The sequence below is a fragment of the Pleurodeles waltl genome, chromosome 7 (assembly GCF_031143425.1).
Source record: "Pleurodeles waltl isolate 20211129_DDA chromosome 7, aPleWal1.hap1.20221129, whole genome shotgun sequence".
In the NCBI taxonomy this organism is placed as follows: Eukaryota; Metazoa; Chordata; class Amphibia; order Caudata; family Salamandridae; genus Pleurodeles; species Pleurodeles waltl.
The window spans coordinates 1,300,777,820-1,300,798,257 of NC_090446.1; the positions used below are offsets into that span (position 1 = coordinate 1,300,777,820).

The 20,438-nt window shown below is 46.4% G+C and overlaps 1 protein-coding gene across 7 annotated transcripts in view; it reads left to right on the plus strand.

The window, feature by feature from the left end:
* LOC138246211 (myosin-10-like) overlaps positions 1–20,438 on the plus strand; it is a 491,460-nt gene that overhangs the window by 456,019 nt on the left and 15,003 nt on the right. For all 7 annotated transcript variants that reach the window (XM_069200598.1, XM_069200595.1, XM_069200596.1 and 4 more), the window contains one exon: positions 7,135–7,307. In XM_069200598.1, the coding sequence (XP_069056699.1) occupies positions 7,135–7,307 (173 nt within the window). The remainder of the gene's footprint in view (positions 1–7,134; positions 7,308–20,438) is intronic.

A 20,438-nucleotide genomic window follows, 5' to 3' on the forward strand; every position in this document is an offset into this window, starting at 1 on the left:
CTGCGCTGAGGACGCGGTGTATAATAAAGCAGTCCATCTGGGTGACCATGGGAAGCGGGTCTTGCCTGTTACAACCACCACATGGCACTCTGGGAACACATCAGCAAAGGTGTGAATATCAAGGTTTGAAAGAGTAAGCTGAACTATCAGTTAGTTATGGGCAGCCAGGAATTGGGAGAGAGTGGGAGCTGTGCTGAGTATAGAAAGGAACACCCCGGTAGATAGAGCAGTTTTTTCCATGCCCAGCTAGTGGTGGATAGAGGTTGAATATCTGTGGGATTTTAGGGGGTGTACAGTAGGGAACAAAGATGCGAGTGGTGTGGGGTATGCCAGATCCATCTCTGGTTTCGCATATGGGATCCGAGCGCCGGGTGGAACCAGTGATGAGAGTACTGGCATTGGGCTACTAAATACTATAGTTGCATATGAGGCACCCTGAACCCTCCATGTTCAAGGGGTTGAACCAGTGTGTCCCATCACACCCGGGGCCACCGGCCTGCCCAGATCAATTTGAGTAGAAGACTGGGTAATGAGGCAAAGAATTTGTTAGTGAGTGGAATGGGAATATTAGGAAATGGGTATAAAAAACGGGGAAGTACTACAATTTTTATGATGACAATGCGCCTGGCCATGGAAAGGGGGTGTTGTAGGCATTATCCGATTTGGGATGTCAGTTTGCCGATTGCGGGGCCATAATTGAGCCTGATCACCTGTTCCTTGCTATGGAGCATGATACCATTGTACTTCACCGGACCCACACAGCAAGCCAATGGGAAGTCACCTTGGAACGTAGTGGTGGAGTCGGTGAGTGGGAACAGTTCAGATTTAGACCAGTTAATTCATAAGCCCGAAAATGCCCCATAACTGGTAACTTCCCTTAGAAGTGGTGAGAGGTTGTCGGCGGGGTGTCTGAGAAAAAGCTAGATGTCATCAGCATATACTGAAAGAAGTAGTGGGCCATAGCGGAACTGCAGTCCACGGTGTCTGTCATTCCTAGAGGTGGTGCATCAGGGGGCCCAGTGCAATTATAAAGACTAGAGGTGAAAGGGGGCATCCCTGCCTCGTGGCCCTCTATCTTTGAAAAGGGCGAGACAGGGAGCAATTTACACAAATGCAGGCAGTGGGTTGTCCATACTATAATTTGATAATTGAGGTGAAGTTCAAGGGTATGCCCAATATAGTAAGGGTGGCTTGTAGAAAGGGCCACTCCAGACAGTCAAATGCCGTTTTGGCGTCCAACAACACAACAGCAGCAGGTGTGTTGGGGGAAATGCGGTTGAGGGCTGAGAAGAGGGTGCGCAGGTTCAGGGAAGTCGATTGATGCTGGACAAAACCTGACTTGTACAGGTGATATAATTTGGTCCATAAGGAGGGAAAGCCGGTTTGCCAGCATCTTAGCTAAGATTTTGTTGTCAAAGTTCAAGAGTGATATTGGCCGATATGGGCTGCATGCACAAGGATCTTTACTGGGTTTGAGTAGTAGGGTGATGACTGCTTCTCCTAACATTGGGGGTAGTATCCCAGTTGTTAGCGCCTCTTTATACATAGCAAGCAGATGGGGGGCAAAGAGGTGCTTAAATTGGTTACGAAAGGCACCAGTGAAACCGTCCAGGCCAGGGGCCTTCGAAACATCTAATGAATCGATAGCTTGGATGATGTCATCGTACGAGACGGATTCGCCCAGAAATTGCTCATGGGCTCTAGTGGTCCACACCATGGCCTACTCCTCGAGGTATGAGGACAGACAGGCAGTGTCGCCATTGGTCTTTCTGGGAAATAAATCAGAATATAGTGCAATAGGGTTCCCCCTATGTCCATGTTATTCGTGATGTGTGTGCCATCCGGCAATTAAGGAATATACAAGGAATCTCTTTGGGGGGGGGTTGCAAGAGTCTAGCTAGTGTACGCCCTGGGCGTGCACCCTCTCCATTGCGGGGGGCTCTCGCATATTTCTTCAGGAAGAGGGCTTCATGCTTCACCAGGTCGCAATACCCTGCCAAGAGGGAGGCGCGCTGTGCAGATTGCGCATCATCTCTAGACAGTCCGCTGCAGATACCGCAAATATAAACCTTAAAGGCCTCCCACATGGTGGCATAGGCAGGTACAGGGCTGGTATCTAGTTAATAAAAGTCAGTAAGTGCCGCCCTGAGTTTGGAGCAGAAAAGGTCATCATGCAGGGCCATTGCAGGGAATCTCCAGTGCCGGTCAATGCCACTGGCATATGGTAGCCTAAGAGATAGTCACAGATGCATGATCTGATAGTGTGTGTGCTAGAAGGGTTATATCTCTTAGCCAAGGGGCGATCATGGTGGACAGCACCCTGTAGTCAAGGCGAGACCATGTATCGTGGTGTGGAGTGGTGGGTGTAGGCAGGGGTATCCGAATGGAGCAAACGCCATGGGTCTCAGAGTGAGAAAGTATGATAGATGTTGTGGACTATTTGCACCGATTTTGGTTTGTTAGCCAGGGAGACGGAGGTGGAATCCAAGTGTGGGTATAGAAGGATATTGAAGTCACCCTACCAGTATAATGTGATTGTAGTTCAAGTGGCCAAAGTGGGCCATGAGGGTGCAGAAAAAATCAGGAGTGTCAACATTTAGGACGTATGTGTTGGCTAATAGAATCCAGTGACCCACCAGTATCCCCGTTATCAGAACATATCTGCCGGCCTTGTCTGAGGGTGTACAACAAGTGAAGGGGAAGGCTCTTGTATATAAGAACACTAACCCATTGAGCATTGGAACTGTAACAGGAGAAATAGCAATGTGGACCCCAAGTGGATGCGAAGGGTTGGACTTTACCCGGAGTCAGATGGGTCTCCTGCAGAAAGGCTTTCATGGCCTTGTGCCTGGTGAGATAGTGGAGTACATGTCTACCTTTGCGATGGTCATTAAGACCACGTATGTTCCAAGAGAGGAGTGTGATATCTAGAAGCGGGACTCTGATCTTGTTGCGTAGTCATGTATGGGTTGGTACAGAATAAAGAAGCATGAGATGTGCACCATCAGTATAAAGAAGGTAGCAGCTGAAGAACAATAACTGGTAGCAGGAAAAAAAAACAGAAATCCCCAACTCCCCCACCCAAACAAGGTAAAAAGTAGCCCAGGAACCCTAAACATCCAATACACTAACACAACATTACGCAAAACAATCCAAAAGAGGCAGACTGCCTCGGCATGGCAGGCCTAAATATAAAGCAATGGCAAAAGTACATAAATCGCCCATTTTGAAATAGTATGTGCGAGATCTGCAGGAGTGTAAAGCACAGGTGACACTCAGCATATAAGGATATCTGGACACAGACCTTGGCCTGAAGAGAAATCTTCATAACAGAGTAGGTGTTAGTCATATCTGGAGGAAAGAGTTCTGCGCTGGATGCAGGACTAGGGTCCTGCGATGCGGGATCTGGGGAAGCGTGCCTCGATGAAGAGGTCGTCGTGCATAGTGCTTGCAAAAGTTCAGGGCATCCAATGGCGTGTTGAAGAACTGTGTTTTTCCGTGGTCATTAACCTGTAGGCGTGCCGGATACAACATGCCGTATCGAAGTCCCAATTTCCTTAATGCCACTTTGGCCTCTGCAAATTTACGACGGGCCTCCTGCACCACCAGGGTGAAGTCTGCAAATATCAAGAGAGCGGAGCCCTGCCACTTCAATAGGCCATGCTCACGCGCAAGGCGAAGGACAGTGTCTCTGTATTGAAAGTTCAGCAGCCTGGCCATGAATGATCTAGGCGTGGCCCGTTGGGGGAGGGCCTAAAGATTGGTGTGCACGCTCAACCACAAAGGTGGGGGTAATGTTTTGACGGTCAACTAAGTCTGTGAGCAGGCATTCCACAAAGATGTTGAGACGCCCAGTGTCTGTGGATGCTGCCACTCCCAGTATACGGATATTTTTGCGTCGCCCGCGGGCCTTGAGGTCCTCGTTTTCAATAGCCACTGTTTTGAGGAGTCTCCCAATCTGGTTGATGCGTTTTGCCCCCGTGGCAGAGTTATCCTCCACAGTTGAATTATGTCCCTCCACCGTTTCTAGCCTGGTCTGGTGCTTGTCCAATCTTCCCCCATGCGGTCGAGACAGCCGACCAAGGTGTTAGGTCTGTCATTCATAGCTTGGAACCCCAGCCATAGCTCCACCATGATGACATCTGTCCCCGTCAGCAGGGTACCCCTGTCGCATCTGTGAGTTCCAGTTCCATTGTGGGGGCAACAGACGGTGTCTCTGTGGCTTTAGTCATAGTGAAAGGGAGCTTGAGTTGTTGGTTGCTGTCCCTGACCATGATTGTAGGGTGAGAAGAATAGGCCCCACTTAGGCGCAGCAGACAATGGTGTGCTAGGACAGCCGGTCCCTCACAAGGAATCACAGTACCACAGCTGTAGTGTTAATGGGTGGAGGGCCACTGGCTGTCTGCAGAGGTCGTAGTAAGACAGATTAGGAGTGCAAGCACCCTGGTCACCACAAGTGGAGTCCCATGGAGCTTATGAATTTCAAGTGCATATAACCATGATAATGCAGGGGGCCAGGGCAGTGGGGGTTGTGTCAGCGCCATGAAGAGTGACTCATCCCTCTGCCAAGTATCCAGGTCCCGGGGCCCTGCATCAGCAGCAAACCTTCCTGTCCGTGCAGCCAAGCTGGAGCGCCCAATGGGTTGCGGGCAAGACAGGCCCTGGGACAGGTCCAATCTTCCAATCCACTGTTCCACACACGTCAGCTTCTCAAGATGCGGTAGAACGGTCGGGTAGAGCACTTGCAGCATGCTTCTTCCCAGGAGCCACGCATGCAGGGCCCGGCGAGTGCAACGTTATGTTGAGCCGCAGGCAACAGTTGGAGCAGGTAACTGGGTGCGAGAGGGCAGGTGATGTACCATATCAGTGGCGGCTCAACCAGCATGGTGACGGGAGGGCGTGGTCCGCAACACTGTACAGTCATTATAAGGCATCCCTGTTAAGCCCAGCACAGTGCCAAGTGTGGGGCTGCCTGGATCTGTTTGCAACACTGGAAGTCCCTTTTAGTGTAAAAAACTGGGCCCGCTCCACTGGAGCTTCAGAGTCGCATGGCACTCTTGGGTGCCGGCTCGGCCATGCACCTTGGATGCAGAGGTTTGGATATTTTGTTAGTGGCCGGGGATCTTCCACTAAAGCTGTATATTAGTAGGTGAAAGGTTTCAGCAGGCTGGTGTTGCTGTAGGTCTGCAGGTTCTTCAACAATATAGAATGACCATATCTTTTATTTTGGTCACTGACACTGAAAGGTTTAGAATTTCTAGGGTGAAATGTTATTTCTACAGCATTGGATCTTCACATGCTTGAATTGTAGCCCAGTGTCAAGCTGTGAGCCTTTGGTGATCAGTGTTATCATAGCAGTGTTTCAATACAGAAGCTTTCATTGGAAACAAAAGGAAACCCCCTTAATGGATACTAAATAGCCCTTCCATCTCATTATATGACCTGAAGTGCAACCAGTCAGATAGAGGGGCTCAGGGCTTCAACCCTCCACAAAGGCTTCAACCACCAGATTTTCTCTGATTTGCATCATTTAACAGGGAATCACTTTGGGCTCTGTTCTCTTGCTACCCTACAGTAATGTTTGGGTCAAATCTGCGCTTAAGTTCATCAGGAACTTTCATTCTTCCCCCACAAGAAACTATAATACAATTTATTTGTGATCGGTATCATTTGGATTGTGGCTGAACTCTCACACACAAGGACTCTTTAAGTCATATGAGGTTTGTGGAGCCAGAAAGGTCTGTACTGTTGACTGGCTTAAGAAATTTGTTTTGTCTGCTCAAATCAGGTCTTGGACTAAACGACTGATATCTATGCAAAGTTTACCACTAATTCCCTCAAGGATTGAGAGAGTAGACTGCTGCGCCTTCTAAACACAGGGCATTCTCAGAGAAAGATTTATTAACAGACAAAAAATCAACTTGGAAGGGCACCCATCAAAATACATGCTTTCTGTAGCTTCTTCAGAGCCCCCTGTAAAACCCACCAGGATACCCTCTCCCCCTCCCTTGAAGAGGCATACTTCTGGTCAAGGTGAGCCAAAGGCCCCCATTTCGGAAGTCTCTCCATCAAAGAAGTGGTCAAAGAAAGATTTGAAAACACCTGATTGCATCACCTAACAGATCTTCAGCGAACCTGTCGTTGAAACACTCTAAAGTGGTGTTGATAAGTTCAGCATCGATGACTGTCTCTTCCTGTTCTACTATATCAAGCTCTAAAGCAGATGCACCGTTGATGTGTAAATTTCCACACTTGACAAGTCAACATTCAAATCCCGCACTATCAATGGAGTTTCGAACAATAACATTTTACAAAAACCTTTACTAAACAGAAGAAACACTGACAGTGATAAAAGGTTGCCCGACAATGCCAGGCCTATTGGCTTTGCAAGTGATTGTTGTATATTTGCTTTCTGCAGGATGTTGGAGCTCATCCATCCACTGCTTGACCATTATATCGGCATGGATGTCAGAATGGAACGGACGTTGCTTGTGTGACATACTAATTTGAGTCTATCAAGGTCTGCATCAGTGTTAAATGTTTAAAGATATGATTTGTCCAGATCCATATTTGCACCTGGGGTTGTTCTCGTTAGGAATCTGCATTAGGAAAAGGCCTCACATGTGCTCACATAAGCACATGTGTATTCTTCAAAAGGTCTAAAATGTTGGCTGTTGTGGTAATCTTTTCTAGAGTGTAGTGAATGGTCTCTATTCTGCTTTTTGTAAATGACAAATAACAATGTAGGCAAATGATATCTTGAGAGAGGGCATCCTCAGGTCATTGCTCAATGCCCATTTACTTTCCTGCAAACAAGCTTTCCACAAGTCAAACAAAGTAGCTTTTTGCAAGCTTCTCGAGTCTGTTCTTGGTGCACTTCTCCCATGCATAATCACAACTGTAATTCAACATTGGTGGTTCTTAAGTTGCAAGTGAATTATTATGAACCGTATGTATGGTGCTTACCACAGAGTAAGTTGTCTGCTGTACAGTGAAACAATATATTTGGTTTAGTTTTTTGATGAATGGGCTCCACTGTGCTGCTGGTCCGTACGGGGACAGGGCATTCATCTGGCATGGCTGGTAGTGTCACCTCTAAATGTCTTGTTTCATTCTTCTTTGTCCTGACAATAGATGGAGAAGTTACACATTCGCATGAAGCAGCTGAAGCGCCAAGTGGAGGAGTCTGAAGAGGAGGCAACGCGAGCCAATAACAACAGGCGCAGACTGCAGCGGGAGCTGGAAGATGTAACCGAGACAGCAGAGTCCATGAACAGGGAGGTCAACAACCTCAGAAGCAGGCTGCGGTAAGGCAGTTCACTGCAGTGCTCTGTGAGACAAAAAAGGGAAATGATGCACATCTTGCTACCCCTCCTCTTCCAGATGTGTGAACTGTGCAGTTTTTGGTAGATGTTCATGTAGTCTTCTCTGGTCACTACTGTTGAATTTGGTACTTCATGGTCTTGGAAACTCAACAGGTCCCAAGTGACCCTTCATTCAGTGGTGATGTATCAACAGATATTTAATCGGAATGTGTAGCTTGAAAACAATCTAGATTGATGTGTAACTGGTTGGATGTTTAGATGAAAATCTAATAGGCTAGATTCATTAAAGGTTTCACAGTGCCACATACCTAGTTTTACGAACTGCCACTGGGCAGCCTCCGAGCTTTTATTTAAGGTGAATGGATTTCTAGTCGGTTCGATGTCTACTTGGATTAGTGTTTAGGTATACAGAAGGCTGTTTGGATTGATGTCAGTTTTGCTGGTTCGTATGATCCTATGTTGAACGGTTTTGCATAGGCTAGATCTAGAGTTGAAGGAGGTTTAATGGCTAGAGAGGCAGCCTACTTGGAGGGACAGACCCACAGTTGTATTCATAGCCAATTGGCTGGCTGAATGAATACACTTCTTGGTGGATGGATGGTTGGTGCAGTTCTAGTTAATTTCTTTCCTATTTTTGTGTCTTCCAGTTCTTTTGATAACTATTTAGCTGTTAGCTAACAGGTCATGAGCTTGTTTGGCTAGATGTCAGGTTGGGGAAATACCTTAGTTGACTGATGTCTACTTTGACAGGGACATGGATTAGAGCTTACATAATAGAAACTATGGCCTGATTTAGAGTTTGGCAGACGGTTTACGGTTTCCATAGGATATAATGGAATTGTAACACGGCAGACAGGGATATCCATCGCGTTTGTGACGGAGTAACCCATCCACCAAACTCTAAATGAGGCCCTTTGTGGGGTGGATGTTACGGTGCACATACTCAGCTGCTTGGGTGCCTTGTTGAGTAGATGTTTGTTAATTACTGATGGTCATACCAAACATTCCTGTGGTTCTCAGGTGTGTACATGTGAGTTGTTAATGCATTCCTTTTACCTTTGATACCACACCAGTTCTCCTCAATTAGTGATTGCCTATTTTTACATTCTGTGGCAAATAACCAAGCAGCAGTGTTTTTTATACATAAGTAAGAACAGGGGCAAACATCATCTAATTGTGATAGACTATTGCTTTGTTGGGCAAGCAGATTAGTTTAAACTGGAGCAGTTTATAGTCGGATAGTGAGGGCAGGAGCATTAAAAGCCCACCGGAACCCCTACTATGTGGTGGTTGCTCGTGTGGTGGAGGCATTAAGCAATTCACCTTATGTTTTCTTTGAAATGACTCTCATTCCTTTGGTGCGGTTCATTGGCCACTCCATGCTACTTCTTTCTCATTTCTTATTTATTCACCATATGTCTACCTTGTGATCTTCCTTGCTTGTTTATTTTTCATTTATTCACTCATTCTCTTTTTGTTTCTTCTTTTTCTGCCTTTGCATCTGTCACTCATCTCTCCACCCATCAACTTACCAGCAAGCTAGAGCGACTGCAGCGCAAGTACGTGGTTCGGTTTTATCCTGCATGCCCGGTGTGCTGCCTGACGTGTGCTTTGAGTGCTTCTCTGGGAGCCGTCCCTTTCAGAGTGCTGGCTTTATTGGGATGAGAAGCAACAGTCCAAGCTCACTAGTGCATCTCACACATACCTTTAGCTAGTTAGTGAATTTGTTGCAAATGACTTACTGCGCAGTGCCCGTTTTGTAACTTTCAAACGTGTTTTTTCGTACTCTGTGTGGCTGTACATTGTCTGCATACCTCTGCATCTAGGCTTGGGCCCAGAAGTTTGCAGAATGTTTTTGTTTGGAGAAGTTTCGAGTTGCAAGAACTGTTCACAAAGGTACTGTCTTTTGAGTCCTCTGACGTTGAGTACGAAGAAGCTAAACATCTACCCCAGAAGCCCTCGGGGCCTGGACAGACATTATCAGTGCCCACACAAAACACCAAGATCATTTTTTTCAGAATGTGTTGGTCTATCTTATGCTTTGCACACTCCTGCCATCTAGTGTTGGTTGTGGATATTCCAAGTTGTTTTTATTTAATGCAGAGATTCCAGTGTTGAGATGATGTGTTATTTGGGACACTCCACCAGGACAAAGACTCTACCTTAGATGTTTTTGCTTCCATCTGGTTTGGACATACCTTTTGGAGCTGTGGGACTATCCTGCTACAGAAGGCAGTCATTAAAGTCCAAGCACTGCAGTCACTTTCGGACAGAAACAAAGACACTGTATGCCCGTCAAACCCTTCGGAGTTAACCGGTACGCAAGGTGGTATGAGAACAGCTCGTAGGAGGGTGGGTTCTGGAGAACAAATCCTCCAAATTCTGCTCTAAATGCAACAGCAAGTTTCCCAGCTTGGACCAGCGTAGGGTATGCAACCTTTGCTTACCGAGAGACCACAAGCAATCAGCTTGCCAGGACATTAAAAACAAAAAGACCATCCGTTACAGGAGAGAACATTGGTGGGCACACAAAAAAAATGAAATGGTGGGGATCCCCTGCCATTGACTGAGCTCAGTGTTGAAAGAAAGGAGGCACACTTACTATCTCGAAAGGCCAAGGGTAGCAGAGCCACAATACCAATCCTCAGATGACTCTGGCGTACGAGAAAATCAAATTAAGCCCACACCAGGAGACCCACTGCATTTAGAATTCCTCCGTCCACCTCATCCAAGGATCTTCCCTCCAGGGTTTAACCTGGAGTTGAGCCTTGGCTCCAGGGAGACCATCGAGTTCTAGAGAGTCATGCTTTGAGCCCCAAGCTGCCAGGCAGAAGGTCTCAACAGTCTGCACAGACCATTGTTCCTTAGTCACCTTGGCCCGAAAGCCTTTCTCAGCTGCAGAAGAAGCCTTGATGCTGAGAGACAGTCACGCTGCTTCGGAACCGATGGCTATGAAACCTGCCTTGAAACCCAGCAGCCCCACAGCATCCGGGGAAACAGGGAGAGCAACGTGAAACAAGGGAGAGGAAGCTATACATCAATCCCTTCCCAGAACACATTGTGGCATGTCCACCTCAACAGGCACCATCTCGACTAACATATCCAAAACAGAGGAGACTCAAATTTGAGTAGGCTGTATCAGAAGAAGAGGAATTACATTCTTCATAGAATGGTGAACTAAAAGTGCTTGTGGTCCACTGTGAACCGCAAGTAACATCTGTGGGAAGGCAGGACCAGAATATGAAAATAAGCATCCTGCAAGTCCAATGCTACTATCCAGTCTCCTGAGACCAGGGCAGACAAAACCTGAGCCACAGTGAGCATTTTGAACTTCTTCTTGAGAAAGAGATCGAGGGACCGCAGGATTAGATGAGGATGGATGCCTTTGTCCTTTTTGGGCACCAGAAAGTAGCCGGAATAACAACCATGACCTACTTCTGGCACAGGGACCATCTCTATGGCTCCCTTGGCCAAGAGAGCTGTAACTTCCTCTCATAGGCGTGTCAAGTCATCCTCTCATTCGATTGTAGGATGGTACGGTGGAGTAGTCTCAACGGGGAGGGAGTAGCCCCTTGTGACCATCTGCAAAACCTACCTGCCCTACGTGATGGACTGCCAGAGGAGCAGGTGATGAATGATCCTACCTCCGACTGGTCCCTGGTGGGGAAGTGTCAGACTGGGAAGGTTTGGAGGCAGCTGCTGAGTGGTGGATCCCACATACCCAGCCACACAGAGGCTGGGCAGCTTCGAGGGAAACAGGTGTGGTTGGGCACTCCTTCCCTAGCCACTAAAGGGGCAAAAGGCACGCTGAGGTGGACGAGGGGCCACAGCAAGGCCCAAGGATCTGGCCATAGCACGAGAATCCTTGTAGCACTCAAGGGCAGAGTCTGCTTTCTCTCCGAAGAGATGTTTGCCATTAAAGGGCCTGTCCATAAGGCTAGCTTGGACATCCCCCAAAAAGCCAAGTATCCTCAACCAGGCATGGCACCTAAGGGCCACTGTCAATACAACCGCTCTGCTCAGTGAATCAGTCGTGTTCAGTCCACATCGGATCGTGAACTTTGCTGCATCTCTCCCATCGGCAACAGCCTCCTCCAGCACCTGTGGCAGCACATAAGCAACTATATATCACAGCGTGTGGGAATAACGGCTCAAAAGGTATACAGTGTTCCCAGACCGCAACCTGAGAAGTAAAGACTTGGATAACCAAGCTCCCCTGGGTGAGGTGTTGCTTTAGGAAACCTGGTTCACCCGGTGCAGGGCATAGGCGGCGGGCAATAGTCCTGTTCACAGGAGCCTTCAACAATCAGTCGTTGAGATAAGGGAAGACTGACACCCCTGATCCCAACGGATGAGCTGCAACCACCACCATCCCCTTGGTGAACACCCATGGGGCTCTGGTAAGGCAAAAGGGGAAACAGTGAATGGAACATGCTTTTGGCCTACCGTAAACTACCAGTGGGCAGGCAGGATGGGGATGTGAAAATAGGCGTCCTGCAAGTACACTGCTACCACCCAGTCCCCTGGGTCCAGGGCAGACAAGGCCTGAGCCAACATGGACAGTTTGAATTTCTCCTTCTTGAAGAGGAGATTGAGGATTCGTAGATCTAAAACAGGGAAAAGACCTTTGTCCTTTTTGGGAACCAGAAAGTAGGAGGAATTGCAAAAACAGTCTGCCTCTGCCACCGGAAGGAACCCTCTCTATGGCTCCCCTGGCAAAGAGAGCTGCGAGCCTCCTTGCGGTGAAGGCACAGATGATCCTCCATCAGCCGGTGGCTTGGGGGGAGGTGCAGTCTCAAAGGGGAGGGGGTACCCCCTTCAGACAATCTTCAAAATCTACCTGTCCTATGTTATGGACTTCCAGTGCGTCGGGTGATGAAGTATACTGCTGCCAACCAGATGCCAATGGTGGTAAGAGGGCAGACTAGGAGGGTTTGGAGGCTGCTGCAGCTGCCGGATGGGGTTAGGCGGACTGACCAGACAGCTGGCTACCTGACTCACTAGGTCTGTGGGTACCGCACCCTTATCCACGCAGAGGCTGGTAAGCATGGTGCCTGGTCGGGAATTGGCACTGCTGGAAACCCCTTCTGTAGCGTTGAAAGGAGCAAAAGGCAGATTGGGGCTGACAGGGAGGCCGCTGGGAGGCCCCAAGGATCTGTCCATCCTTGATGTGACCTTCCCTGAAGTGCTTGAGCCTCGAATCTGCATTGTTTCCGAAGAGACAGGTGGCATCGAAAGGCATTTCCATAAGGGAAACTTGGACATCCCCCCTGAAAAACTAGATGCTCTCAGTCAAGCGTGGCGCCTCATGGCCACTGTTGTGGAAACTGCACTACCTACTGAGCCAGTCGTATCAAGTCTGCAACAAATTGTGAACTTTGCTGTATCCTTTCAGTCGATGACAGCATGGGAGACGATGGTCCGAGCTTCCTCTGGAACCTCTGGCAGCACTTGCGCAACCGTGTCCCATAGAGCGTGGGAATAACGCCCCAAAAGGCATGCGGTGTTCATGTACTCCAGTGCCAGCCTGGCAGAAGAAAACATTTTCTTCCCAAATGGGTAGAGCCTCTTTGATTCCCTATCTAGGAGCAGGGGTAGGGAAAGTGCCTTAGGAAGTTGAGGCTTGGACCACCAAGCTCTCAGGAGTAGAGTGTTGTGCGAGGAAGGCTGGGTCCCCTGGTGCGGGGTGATAGTGGCGGGCAATCATCCTATTCACAGAAGCACCTGTTTTGGGTTTGGACCAGGTACCCAAAATATACGTCCAGGAGGATATCATTGAGTAGGGGTTTAGATGTGGAGACTCCAGGTTGCAGCTCCTCTGTAAAGAGATTAGTCTTGACTGTCACTGAAGGTCTAGGACCTCAGCTGCCCTGCCCACCACCATTGCGCAGGAAGTTCCCCTTCTCCCACAGCCACAGTAAGGGCTGAAGTATCTAGTCCATTGGCTTCACCAAGATCCTCACGCCAGTCCATGTATGGTTCTTACTCTTAGGGCTGGTATTCTAAAGGGTCCAGCAACCCCTTCTAGTCTTCCCTGAGGCCTAGCCCAAGGGAATAGGGCTCAATCTCCGATCTAGTAAGCAAAGCGTCGGGTGACTCCCCATCCAGCTCCGTGTCTGGGGATGACTGGGGACAACGCCGTCAGTGCTGGCATTGACACCGGAAGCGTAGGGACCAGCACCAGGGAAGGTAGAGATGGTACGACCAGTGCCAGTCTAGATCCAGGACTGGACTCCCAGGTGCCCCCATCAGGGCAAGGGCCAGAGCCACCGGAGCAGAACGCAGTGGGGCTCCCTCCGACTCCATGGGGCCAGAAGACACACCAACAGGGTAAGACTGCTAAAAAATGAGATGCCTGACCTAATAAAACTCTGAGTTGGCCAGGGGTCACTCCAGCTCCCGGAAAGTCGGGGAAGTGCGGAGTCGGGCCAGGCACGGGTTCCCAGTAACGAGGCTAGGATGCCAATGCTCCCTTGTTGGCTGACATTCAAGGAGAAGTCAAAGACTGCTTCGACTTCTTGCTTTTCCTCTTGTGCCGTGACTTACCTTAACTTCCAGAGGACTTGGAATAGGACAAAGATGACTTCGGACTACATGACTGGTCCCAGGACTTTTCCATTGACCGGGACCTCGACTTGCATGGAATCGCATAGCAGGTGGCCATAAGATTTAGGGACTGTTCCTTTAAAGCCTTCAGGTGATTGGCCCGGCAATCTGAGCATGACTTCGGGTCGTGGTCACTCTCCAAACAACGTAGACAGACGAGATGCGGATCAGTCACTGACATCAGCCGGTAACAGGCTCCACAGGGCTTGAAACTGGCTTACGCGATGACATCTTCGACACACCAGAAGGAAAAACCTAAAACAAAAGTCAACAAAATATTGAAAAAGTTCAGTCTAAAACTGGCTGAGGGGTAGCTGTTTTCTCAGAGCAGCACTGACTGGTGTGGAAAGAAAAGAACTGATGCCAGTGTGCCTGGGTGGTGCCTATATAGGTACCACAATGTCACTTCCAGAGCAGACAACGCTGACGATAGCTGCGGAGCCAATCAGCGCCACTTACCGACGTGCAGGGGATCTGCTCAAGAAAAATCTTCCTGCTCCAGTTTGACGCCTGGGGAGAATTCAAAGGTAAGGAATCTGTAACTAGAAGTCTCTATCATATAGACAAATCTCATTGACTCCTCAAGCATTATATCTTGGATCTTGTTCAAGCCGGTTTCCAACCCTCTCATAGCACTATGGTCTCTCACACTCTACTTATCAATAGGGTACTGAAGGTAAGCATTCAAGGGACTACTCTTTGATCGATTAAAGTTTATCCGTCTATTAGGGCCCAAGCAGTCTACCTTGCTCTTTTTCGATCCAACTTTAAAGGTTTCTCTCATGGGATCCCACAAGGTGCTTCTATGAGCCTCAGCCTGTTTAATCTGTACACTTGCCCTTTGGCAGAGCGCATTTTTGCTGTTGGATTCAGGTTCATGTGCTAAGCAGATGTTTCCTAGATTCTTACTTCAGTTGAGGAACCGGAGTGGGTGCGGAGAATCTGGTATCCTGAGCTACTGAGCATGGCGATCGATCCTCCCATTAGGCTGCCCCTTCGGTAAGATCTTCTGTCACAGCAGCAGAGGAGGGTACTTCAACTGAATCTGTCCACTTCACCTTCTTGCTTGGAGATTGAGCGGCGGTAGTTGACAGCTTTAGACCTTCCTTCGAAGTCTGTAATGTCATCTTGGCAGCCAGGCATCCCTCCACCAAGACGGTATACGCCTGCAGTTGGAAGAAATTTGTGACATGGTGTGCAGAAAAATCTGTTGATCCCCTTTCTGCCCCTCTTTCTGAGGTTTTACTCAGCAGGGCTCTGCTTTGGGCACTGTTAGTGGCTGTTTATCTACTATTTCTCCCTTCTTTTGGATGCCTGATCAACCATCTTTGTTCACATCCCCGTTGTACATAGGTTCCACAAAGACCTTACTCATCTTTTCCTTCCTTCCCCATTCATTATGCCCCAGTGGGACCATAATTTATTTTTACATTTTTTGGTGTGCCTTCCTTGTGGCAATTACACCTGTCCATCGAGTGAATGAGCTTCAAGCCTTGTCATCTAAGCTGCCTTATATCTTTATTTATCCTGACAAACTGGTGCTTTGCACAAGCGCCTCTTTTCTGCCAAAAGTGGTGACTCATTTTCATATAGGCCAATCAATCACCCTGCCAACTTTTTATGCATCCCAACATATTTCTAAGGAAGAGGAGAGACCCCACCGCCTGCACCCAAAAAGAGCATTGGCGTTCTACTTTGACTGTACCTATGAGTTCCGGGTGGACGACCAAGGCATCTTGGCAGGTCTGTAGGGATGGGCACTTTGCCCATTCGGTTCTGCAGGACTTTCTCGTTTGAATTTGGGTCGCAGATCCACCTCCGGGGATGGTATTGCTTGGATATCTATACAAAGGTAAGCAATCTGTGACTAGAAGTCTCTATCAGATGAACAAGTTACTTACCTTCAGTAACGCCGTATCTGTTAGAGACTATATCTAGCCCAGATTCCTTACCGTCCTATCCATCCTCCCTACTTTGCTTTCTCTTTCTAGGGACAGGGATGACCTCTTTTAGGGCCATGGTTTTGACATACCAGTGGTCAACGTTCTTCATTGCTCCGCGTATCTGTCATGCAAGGTCTTGAAAAGAAACTGACGCCAGCATGCCTGGGTGGCGCAATATCACTTCCGGTGCCTTCTCCGCCGGACATGAAGCTGATCGACGCCACCTACCTGTACACAGGTGTACTCATGAAAAATCTTCTAGATCCAGTCTGACACCTAGTAGAATTCAAAGGTAAAGAATCTGAGGCTAGATATAGCCTCTACCAGATAAGGTGTTACCAATGGTAAATAACTTGTTCGTTAATTGTTTTTTGTATTATATAGGAAAGGGATTTGACACCTGATACTACCTTCAACTGCTGGAAAAAATGCATGCAGATTCTTAATAAGGCTTGTATACCTACTACAAGGGCTTGCTTCGCAGCAAAATGGGAAAGATTTGCCCACTATTAGTCTTCACAAGCAGCCATTACAGGTTTCAGTACAATACATCATCATCTGCTTGTTGCACCTGCGAAAGACCACCCTTGCTTTCAAATCTATTAGAGTTCATCTGGCACATATAGCAGCCTACCTGCAAAATAGACCACACCAGTCTATACTTAAAATGTCATTATTCAGTTCTTTTATTAAAGGTCTTAAAAGAATCATTCCTTCAATGTGCCACCAGTTCCCTCAAGAAACTTTAATGTTGTCATTACTCTGCTTATGGGGCCACCTTTTTTGAGCCTCTGCACTGTTGCACATTACAATTTCCTTCATGGAAAGTGGCTTCTCTTACAATTGTTTCCTTGTGTGAACTAAGTGAATTACAAGCCATGACGGTGGGGGAACCACCCAGGTGTACAAAGACCAGGTTATTCTTACAACAAACCCTTGTTTTCTGGCTAAGGTCAGCTCCTTGTTCCGTGTTAACCATACTACTGGCTTGCCAATTTAGTTCCTCGGCCACATTCAGTTGCAAAGGCGGGCATACACACTTAAAAATGCCCTTATGTACCACGTCGATCATACTAAATCCATTTTAAAGATGAAGGAAATGTTTGTTGCATTACCTGAGCTCCATTTGGGAAAACATATTTCCAAGTCGGGCTTTGCAAGATGGGTAGTGAAGTGCATTCAAGTGTGCTATGCCAGAGCCAAATGCCCATATACAATGCTCTGGGCAGATTGCACTTGCAAGAAAAGGGAGCATCAATGGCTTTCATTGGTGATATCCCACTGGTAGACTTGTGTAAGGCTACCAAATGGTTTTTACCTCGCTCTTTCACAGATCATTACCACTTGGGCATTAGTGCCCACCAGGAGGCACTGCTCGTACAAACTGCCCTTTGTTTCAAACATCTGCTACTTCTCACAAGCCACCGATTTATGAGGAAGGACACAGCTTTTAACTGTGCAAAGGGTGTGACCTACAGCAGCACATGCTTTAAATGGAAAATGTTACTTACGAGTAACAATCTGTTTGCAGTTCCTAGTGTTGTAGATCACGTGTCCTCCCTCCCGTCCAGATGTGAGCCCCTGGTGCACTGTTTGGAGTAGTACAAACATACCATATCAAATTCACCATACACAAGTATATGTGAACTGTCTGGTTTCACATGACCGCACATACTTTCTTTCATCAGTACAGGGAAAACCCAATCTAAAGTGATGTTTTGTCCTGGTGCATTGTGGGATATGGGGGAAGGATCACAAGTTACCTCAAAACCAAAACGTCTGCTTTAAACAAAAAAAAACTTGCAATGTCTGCGCAAAGCATGTGAATCTACAGCACTGCAAGCTTCAAGCAGATTGGTTCAGGCAAGTACAATTTTCCTTGCAGATTAAAACTGCCTGCCTGGTGTCGGAGTAAGTTTCTGAGTTGGCCTCACTAGGCCCTCCTCGGAATATACATCCATATAATCTCCTGTGACGTGACGTAGACCTTGGAATGTTTTCAGGCCCAGGTACTTGATTGACATGAGAAGCATACCTCCACAAATTAATTGATACTTATCCAAAATATGTTGCTAAACGTAACGTAGAGTAGACGTTTGTAAACCTAGTCTGTACCGTTGACAGTTTTTTTTTATTCACCTTTTTCTGCCAGCAAAAATATTTCTCATCAACAAATTATTAAAAACAAAACCTCGTCATCGAAGTTACATTCTTATAGATTGGGAACACGGTGCACCCTAGTCAAGTAACTGACAGCTCATCAGTTTCAAAACATAAAGGCTTTTAAAAGAAAACGTTCCCAGAAGTCTTATAAAATATCATTATTTAGTCTATCAGAGACTCCACTTCATCTTAGTAAAGAAGTTATGTATTTCTAAATATGAAATTGAATCGTGGGATTTAGCATCTTCTGGTATTGTCATGCCGTATTCAGTGGAAATGCAATTCAAATATTCCAGTGGAATCCAGGTCATCTGTATATTTCAACTAGATACTGTATGAAATCTGAAGTTACTTTCCTATTTGCCAACCCCATTTCGGCCAGCAACATTGACCAAACGAAGCAAGAATCACAAATTTGTCTCTTTGATTTTTTTTTTTCCCACTGTTTCAATGTAAAGTCATTTTAATGTCTCTGAATTTGGTATAGCAACTATATAGTTGTGTTTATCCGAAAGCCACAGCTTTCCATAATAACTGGTGTGGTTTGTGCCTAAATTGTTCTTTATGCATCTTTTCTTGTGCAGTACCTTTTCCTGTTAGCTTATATTTTTTAAGCAGCTTTAATCTTTTTTTATTAAACCCTTGAGCACCAAGGACGGGTCTCCTTGTTATGTTAGCCAGCACACATAGGTAAAGGAGTAAGGTACAACAAGCTGAGTAATTGGGATTCTCCTATTCCAAGTCATTTTACTTCCATGGCCTGCTTCAGAATCTTGCTATGCACAATGACAATAAGGAAATGAAACAAAGGGCTGTTGTGGACAGAGGTTGTTTCCAGCAGATTAGTACTAAGGTTAGTGAGAGTAAAACGAAACCCTTTCTATATATTCTAATTATTCACTTGAAATCAGTCGGCTTCGGGGTATCTGCTCTCGGTTAATTTAGGTTTTGGTGGAAAGTACCGCCAGGAAATTATGTCTGTGTGCTAGGACTATTGCAATGCATTTTCATAATAAAAAATAATAATGATCAGAGCCCTGACCATATATACAACATATTAATACTCTCCTCGGCCAAGGCTTCCAAAATGTCAGAAGGCCGACCTTATGAGCCTTGATGTCATAAGACTAACAGCCTTCTAAACATATTTATTCCAAAAATACAGATTTATCACAGCATAGCTGTTTTGTTTGGTAATAATCTACTATACAGTTCTGCCTTTGACAAAGTTTATCATGTCTGCAGTATTTAAAAAGAAGCATAAAAAGAAGTCTTAGGAACAGCAACTTTTCAGCCCTGTTATGTCAGGTTGTTTGCACGAATGGCTTGTTGGGCACAAATAAACCTCCAGCTCCATTTATCAGGCAGCTCCTTAAAATATAATATCTGTCTTGTTCATTTGCCAAATAGATTAAGGGTGTTTAAGACTGTAAATGGTCCTAAGTTTACATTTCTTTGTAGAACTCTACATGTTGCAAGCTCACTTTAGCATCCCTAACATCTTACAGCAAATTACCATTAAAGTAAACCTGCTTACCCACTCTTGCAATCCTCTCAGTGTCTTTAATACTTATTAAGATTTTTTTTTTCATTTCTTGGAGAGTCCAGCAGCTCCTATGTTCAGCCAGACTGCTCCGCTTTTAAGAATTTCCTTTAGCACGATTATTATTATTTTTTTGTCTACCATGCCAAGTGGCACCAGATACCTGGGATAGGTCAATAAAAGATCAATTTAATAGCACCCATTCAGTAGGCTTGCATGTTTCTACCAAGTGCATCCTTCATGACGCATGCACACACTTGCTTAGTGATGGCGCTATTTCATTATCGTATCATTATGAAAGTGCACGGTAATTTGATAAACAAGCCATTGGGACCAACTGGTTCTGCCAATGTATTTTTTGCGATGCTGTACAGCATCAGTTAAAGAAAAATTGCCTATAGCTTTAGTGCTACTTGACAAATTTTATCCGAAACTTTGCAGAAGCTTAGCATATTATACTTACTCCTATTATTCTTAAATTTACTTATGTATGTCGTCTTTGTACAGCCAAGCCTAGTAAAAAAGGTAGTGGAGCGTTGTAGAGTGCCAAAGTCAAGCACAAAGTCAACGAGTGATAGAAGAGGTAGATGTTTATTGGGATGTTATCGCATTGTGGCTAGTGTTCTTTAAATAGGTGTGTCATCAGTTCTTTCCTACATTGGAGCAGTTTTGGAATGGATCCACTGGTGGGGGCAGAGTTAAAATGGGGTGTCTAAAAAGTTTTTATTTGGTAATACCTGTGGCATCCTCTGACAAATCACATGGAATTTTGCAGTAGTTTTACATATGTAGTCCTCAGTAATTATGGCAAGTTTTTAAGCAAATCCATCAAAGGGGACCACGTTATAAGGCAGGGGC